At 35.7% G+C, this 7735-nt stretch overlaps 1 protein-coding gene across 2 annotated transcripts; it reads left to right on the top strand.

Annotated features, from left to right (window-relative positions):
- The first annotated feature begins 3990 nt into the window (after window positions 1–3990).
- Window positions 3991–7706, top strand: LOC130954851 (pentatricopeptide repeat-containing protein At1g62350). Of its 2 annotated transcripts, none has more exons than XM_057881630.1 (2): window positions 3991–4475; window positions 6891–7706. In XM_057881630.1, exons 1-2 carry the CDS (start codon window positions 4203–4205, stop codon window positions 7296–7298), a joined length of 681 nt encoding a protein of 226 aa, XP_057737613.1. In that variant the 5' UTR covers window positions 3991–4202; the 3' UTR covers window positions 7299–7706. The 2 variants fall into 2 exon arrangements, with proteins under 2 accessions (XP_057737613.1, XP_057737612.1); XM_057881629.1 differs by having other exon boundaries at window positions 3991–4493; window positions 6891–7699.
- Window positions 7707–7735: the final 29 nt, after the last annotated feature.

The raw sequence follows: 7735 nt of genomic DNA, 5'->3' as shown, positions 1-7735 counted from the left end.
ATTGATATGGATGAGCAGTCATACGCGATTGGATAGAATAAGGAACGAAGATATAAAAGAGAGAGTTGGAGTAGCACCTATTGTGGAAGAGATGGTAGAATCGCGTGTCAGGTAGTTTGGACATATGAGAAGAAGACCGACAGAGCATCCAGTTAGGAGGGTGGATGAGATGGAAGATGAAGAAGGGGTGAAGGCAGAGGAAGACCTAAAAAGACTATCCATGAGGTGGTCAAATGAGATATACATGTAAATGATCTCTTTGTAGACATGATATATGATAGAGCTCAATGACATCGTTTGATTCATGTAGCCGACCCTACCTAATGGGACAAGACTTCGTTGTTGTTATTGTTAATAATTGATTATATAAATTAACTGTTAAATTATATGTTGGGATCACTTTGTCAAATAGAATATATATTTAGGGTTTATTTTATCAAAAGAAAATATTAAAGTCTATTTTGTCAAAATCAGAATTTGTTAAATACCAAAATGGCTATTTACACGAAAAAAAAGTAAAAATTTGAAGAAGAAAAAGGAGGAGGAAGAAAGAGAGAGAAATCGGATAAAAATAATTGGAGCAAAAACAAATAAAAAAAGATATGTAGAAATTAATATTTTTTCAAATCAATTTTTCATTCAAAATTTAAATTTTGAATTGCTATAATTTAGAGATTAAACAGATCTGAAAAATAAAAAATAACAGAAAAAAAAAAGAAAGAAGCAAATAAAAAAAAGATATGTAGAAATTAATATTTTTTGAAATCAATTTTTCATTTAAAATTTAAATTTTGAATTGCTATAATTTAGAGATTAAACAGATCTGAAAAATAAAAAATAACAGAAAAAAAAAAGAAGCAAAGGAAAAGCACAAAAATTTCAAAGATTCAACCATTATGAAAAATAAAAAATAAGAGACCAAGAAGCAAAAAAATAAATGAAAAAGACAAAAATAAATTAAATCAATATATGGACATCAATGGTTATGTATGTATAAGCATAAGCTAAAGCAATAACGGCACATGATGAATGATATACACAGCATGAATAGTTGCACCATCTATCCTTCGTAAACTTTGACATGCTGAAATTTTACTAACTTGAAAATCTTCTATTAGAAGAACAGTAATAAATTATACGCTGATTACTTATTTTTAGTGTACACCTAATTATTTAAACATTTAAAAGAAATAATAGTTTAAAATTTTTAATTCAATTCTTTTTGTTTCGAATTAAAAAAATAGTGTGAGATCAATTCTCTCAAACATTCAATTCAATTCTTTTTTATTAGAGTTTTCAAACACACTTAGTTGAAGAGAATAATTTAACTGAATTCTTCTTAAATAAAGATTTTAAATAAAATACTAAAATTAATTATTAATATTATGACGGTGACTAAAATTAATTTCTAACACAACCGTAATAAAATTTAATATAATTCAACTAAATATATCAAATTAAAATATAATTTAAATATAAATTTAACATAATTAACAAACACAAAAATTTTAACATATAAATTAAAATAATATAAAATATAAAAATTTTCAACAAATACTAACAATGAATTAGGATTACATAATATATAAATAAATAAATAAATAAATATATATATATATATATATATATATATATATATATATATATATATATAAAAGAGCATTTAAATAAATTCTCCTTCACGATAATTTCACATATTCTCGATAATGTAAGTATATCAATTTCCATCCTCTATCCCATTTATTTGCAAGAGCAGATTTCCATCTCCATAAAAATTTACAAATTGTGTTAGTCTTTCACATAAATAATCCCCACAAATACCTTTTAATGCGAGTTTTTTTGTCATTTCTTTTTATAATCATATAAAAAATAAATTCTGATAGACAAACATATCGAATAAATTTTCATAGTGGTCCCTAAGATTTAGGCATTACTTAATGTGGTCTTCAAAATTTCAATTTCACTATTGTAGTCCCCTAGATAGAGCTTCGGGCACCATAGTAGTTCTTGAGCATCTTTCTGGCGAAGAGTCAGCTATTGCAGTGTTGACGTGGCATCACTTTGCTATGTTGGACCCAGTTTGGTCCCTCCTTCTATGAGCCACTTAGTTCTGGCACTACTACCACTGCCAGAGTCCCATTTTTGGTGCCGCTAGGAGGGGTGTACGTGAGGAAGAAGAGGAAGAATAGTGTGTCCAGATTTAGGATGGCGTTTCAAAGGAGCGTGCCGAAAAAGAAGCAATTGTCGGTGGTGCTGGTGTTGAACTTCGTCGAGAGGAAGGAGGTTTAGGCTTGCGAGGGAAAGTCGGCGATGGTAGGGTAGTTAACATAGTGAGAGGAGAACAACGTGCAGTGGGCGATGGGGAAGACTGGCGAGGACAGGGTACACGTGGTGGTGTTGGAGGACCAGGGCACCATAGTGGTCCCTGAGCATCTTTCCAGTGAAGAGTTAGTTATCACAATGCTGACGTGGCATTACTTTGCCATGCTGGACCCAATTTGGTCCCTCCTTCTCCGAGCCGCTTCGTTCTAGCACTGCTACCACTGTGGGAGTCTCGTTCTTGGTGCCGCTGGGAGGGGTGTATGTGAGGAAGAAGAGGAAGAATGGCGTGCCGAGATTCAGGAAGGCATTTTAGAGGAGCATGCCAGAAAGGAAGCGATCGTGGATGATGTCGGTGCTGAACTTTGTCGGGAGAAAAGAAGTTCAGGCTTGAGAGGAAAAGCCGACGACGGTAGGGGCGATTGACGTAACAAGAAAAGAGGAATGTGCAGTGGGTGCTGGGGAAGGCCGGCGAGGACAGGGTACACGTGGTGGTGTCGGACGACCAGAGCACCATAGTGGTCTCTAAGCATCTTTCCGGCAAAAAGTCAGCTATCGCAGCGCTGATGTGGCATCACTTTGCCACATTGGACCCAAGTTGGTCCCTTTTTCTCCGAGCCGCTTAGTTCTGGCGTTGCTACCGCTGCCGGATTCCCGTTCTTGGTGTCGCTAGGCGGGGTGTACTTGAGGAAGAATGGTGTGTCCAGATTCGAAAAGGCGTTCCAGAGGAGCGTGCTGGAAAAGAAGCGGCCGTGGGTGGTGCCGATGCTAAACTTCGTCGAGAGGAAGAAAGTTCAGGCTTGTGAGGAAAAGCCGCCGACGGTAAGGGCAGTTGACGTAGCGAAAGGAGAGCAATGTGCAATAGGCGCTGGGGAAGCCAGCGAGGACAGGGTACACGTAGTAGTGTCGGAGGACCAGGGTTGGTTGTTTGTTAGGATTTACGACAGTTTCAACGACTCTGACGCCTCGGAGTTCTTGATGGAACATCTCTATCTTGCGGTCCATAACGAACTTCAGGGTTTGTTCTAGGAAGCTGAAGAAGAAAATGATAAAAATGACAATTCAAGTGTTTCTGTTACTGAAGTTGCTACTGAGGTGAAAACACTGAGAAAGATGTAAGTGAAGATTCGAGCTCTTACTCTACAACCGTAGCGGTTAAGAAGGTAATGTTTTAGGTGGAGGGAATGGAAAGTAGGAGGTGTGGACTGTGGGAATTTTTTGCTGAGGACCCCAAAGACAACCTTGACCATTTTAGTTTCGATAGATTTGCATTTTTCTATGGATGATGCTCTCAGTATTAGCAATGCCAATGCTGACTCTGTTGTTAGCAGAAGGTGTCTACTATTATCGAAATTGAAGCATAAGTTGTCCAAACATAAAGAAAGTATGGTCAAGATAGGAGGTTATTGCTGTAGAAAAAGAAGGAGAATAGTGAAAAAATTCTCTAACGTGGCAAAATAATGTCACATGAGCACTGTGATAATTTACTCATTGTCAAAAAAATTAAAATACCGAAAATCACATTTGATAATCTTACAAATCTCAAAAACCACTTAGAATTTACTCCAAAAATATCCAAATACTAAAAATTATGAAAAGTTGTCAAATTTCATTTCTAATATAAGTATCTAACCTAATTTAATTTGAATCTCTAATTGTATTCCACTCTTTCTCAAACCTCCCTTGCCCAGTCACCAAAAAAAAAAAACCCCTTGCTCACCCCAACTTCAAAATCCCGAGAAAACAAAAACCCTCCCAAAGCTGCTGAATTTTCCTCACTTGAAAAGGAAAAGGAAAAGGAAAAGAAAAATCAAAACCCCTCACCAGGTGCAGCAAAAGAGAAAACAATCAACCATCAAAGCAGCAGTGCTCGTATCATCATTATGCTGCGTCGTGCAGTACGAAGAGCTGCTTCTTTGGCCACCCGAACCGCCTTACACCCTCGCCAGTTCGTTTCCGGTTCGGCGTCCAAACCAAGCCTGTCCATATGGAGGCGCAAGAAAGAGATGGGCAAAGAAGCCCTCATCGCCGCTAAAGAACTCAAGCGCCTTCGCTCCGATCCGCTCCGCCTCGACCGCTTCGTCGCGTCGCACGTCTCTCGCCTTCTCAAGTCCGACCTTGTCGCCGTCCTCGCCGAGTTCCAGAGACAGGACCAGGTCTTCCTCTCCATGAAGGTTTCTTCTTCTTCTTTTTTTATTTATTTTTATATGATGCAACTTCGTTACTCGTACGGTTATTAGGTTAGAACTTGATTTGATTTTCCTCCTGAATATGACGAAAGGTTGCGATTTTGCTCACCTAAAACCACGTTGGTACAGTTTCTTTGGTCTTTTAGCTTACAATTGAGAGGGAAATTCGATTCAGTATGCAGGTTATGGAGACTTTGAAACTTAAGGTAGTTAGTGAGAGTTTGAGACTGTTTCCAGTTCTTCATTTAGTTGTATTGCCATTGCTACGGATGGTTAGTTTTGTTTAGGAGTTTTTGAATTCTCCTTGGATAAGTGTGGGCGTATGATATTATTAAATGTGATGATATTTCGTTTTAGAGAATTAGGGAAGATGGAGGGATAAAGAATGCAATGCCCTTTGGGTTGTCATAGAACCACTTATCCTAAAAGTTTATGCGGTTAGATAGAGGCTTATGAATGGTTATCTATCTAATATGTCTCTCACACAAGATTCCATTTTGGGTTTAAAGCATGAACTAGCATAGGTCCATTTTTGGAATAACAAAGATCAAGCTTTAGACCTATTGTTCAATAGAATCTTTGATACCCAGAACCAGTTATCGCAGAAACTTAAGTTGTTACATAGAGGCACATTAATGATTATATATTCTAATATAGGTGTCTTCAGTATTCGTAGTGATTTGGTGCAATTTGTCGGAGAGAAGTGGTAGAATCATAAGGAAATCTTCTTTTGTCAACAAAGAAAGGGAATAAGTTGTAATTTGTTGTCATACTGACTTATATGGGATGTGCTGAGGTGGTCTTAGCGTAGTTTGGATTCCCGAGCCCCATTTTTTTTGGTTTAATGTGTAAAGAATGATTTATTTAAGATTTCAATAGTGTCAGAACATAATGGTATAGTATACGTTATTGTTTGCCCTAATTGGTTTGAGTGTAATTCATGCAACTTCAATGATAGATTTTTCAGACAAGCAAATTTTTTGGGAAAGGATTAGTTGCTTAGCCTCTATTTGGTGTAAAGCTCATTATTAGACTTTCCCTCTCATATCTGTTGAGTGATTGGGAAGTGACACTTTAGAATTGACTTTTTCTTTTTTGTTTTTCTTGCTCTTGTAAGGAGGATTTCTTATCCTTCTATCTTTTTGTATTATTTTTCTTTCAGTCTAAAATCTTAATGATGCTCTTCTTTTATTAAAAAAATATTCAGTATGAAAGTATGCTCTTATATTTCAGTTCTGCAGCAATGATGTTTTTGCAATGGATTTGGCTCTATAACATTGTTTGATCATGCCTGTAAATGTTATCTTTCCTTTACCAACAAATACTCAAATAGAGCAGTAATAATTTTGAGAAAAAAAAGAAAGAGTGCAGTAATAGTTTCTTGAGTTTGATGGAAGCTCGTAGAGTGTAATGATAGTTTGCGTTTGGTGGAAACTTAATTGATGTTGGTTCTGAAAATGCAAATTCTGGCTTGCTAGTATTTGAATGAGGCAGTAATTTCTGTTAGGCCTTTTAGAAATGCTAGTGGGTTTAAGTGGTCAACATTCACCTCTTCATTTAGAAGGTATAATTAAGTTTATTAGTATTATTAATTATTTTGTAGTAGTAGTAGTAGTAAGAGAACAAGCTTTTTCAAGGGGAAAAGGATTGTTTTCTCTGCTTTTTTTTTATTGCAGTTGTTTTATTGAAGGAGGTTTTCGTAGGAGGGTTTTAGGGCAGTTATGGTGTTTGCTGTTTCTTTTTTCTTGTTTTCTTTGTGTATTCTTATGGAGAGTTTTTTCTTTCAATAACTTGTTATAGTTTTCCCATATCTATGTCTATGATAGTAATTTTAAATTTTAAAAGCTATTTTACCAAACGCAATTGTTGTTGCTTGTGCTTATTGAAAGCCATTTTTAATTTATTTTATCAAACATAAATGTTACAACTTTTAAAAAGCTATCTTTTAAAAGCTAGCTTTTATAAGCTACTTTTGAAAAGTTACCAAACTAAGCCTAAGTTTGATGCTATGGCAAGTTCATTGCTACAAGATGAACTGGAAGTTTATTTATTTTGAAATTTAATTTTGGAAATTGATTGTTCAGCTTCTTTCGTATACTAATTTCTTTAAGTCATTCGGGCAATATATTTGGTTGTATTGAAATTTGTTTCATGCTCTTAAATATTGCCTGTTTAGCCTCAGTGAAACTATGAGAGCAATTTATTTACCTTTTAATACTCATTTTAATTACTGAATACATGGTGATGAACTGATGATTTAGATTTAGTTACGGTATTTATTCTGATCTTTTGATCGGCAACGGCTAATGGTTGCTCATATTGAAAGAGTTTTGTCCTTTATTATATCTGTATGCTTTTTCTGACAAATCATTCATTTCTCAGTTGTATGATATAGTGCGCAAAGAAATATGGTACCGGCCAGACATGTTCTTTTACAGGGACATGCTTATGATGCTGGCAAGAAACAAAAGGGTGGAAGAAGCAAAGAGGGTATGGCAAGATTTGGAAAGTGAGCATGTCCTCTTTGATCAGCATACATTCGGAGACATCATTAGAGCTTTTCTAGATAGCGGATTGCTGTCTGAGGCAATGGACATATATGAAAAAATGAGACAATCTCCTGAGCCCCCTCTTTCACTGCCGTTTCGCGTGATATTAAAAGGGCTTCTTCCTTATCCAGAATTGAGAGAGAAAGTAAAAGATGACTTCTTGGAGATTTTCCCAGATATGATCATCTATGACCCCCCAGAGGACTTGTTTGAAGATCAATCAGGACCAGGATATAGATAAGAATTTGTTTATTTATTTAGTTTAAACTTAGTTACCTAGATTCTCTGGCATGTTGTACATTATCCTATGATAATAACGTGAAAATAGAGACAATGATTTTTGAAGCCTATGTGATGTTAGTAACAGGAAATTATTTTTGTTCTTTCCTTTAGAAACCCAGATTTTCCCCATTAAATCATTGTACATCTCAGTTTAACTAGGAACGGATGTGGATCATGCATTACTTCATAAGCATAGGTCAAAAGATGGTGGCGAGTTATTCAATGAATACACACAAGATTTATGGAATTTTATTATTTTTATTTCTTTTGTGACAATATTGTTTAGACTGCTTGTTTCTATCTTGATTTTACTATTTGGTTAGATTATCCACTAACCTGAGAGTCTCACCACGGCCAATGTTTTCAAATTGCTGGAATCACAATTGGACCAAAGTG

The sequence above is a fragment of the Arachis stenosperma genome, chromosome 10 (assembly GCF_014773155.1).
Source record: "Arachis stenosperma cultivar V10309 chromosome 10, arast.V10309.gnm1.PFL2, whole genome shotgun sequence".
Lineage (NCBI taxonomy): Eukaryota > Viridiplantae > Streptophyta > Magnoliopsida > Fabales > Fabaceae > Arachis > Arachis stenosperma.
This window is presented reverse-complemented; position numbering and strand designations above follow the sequence as displayed.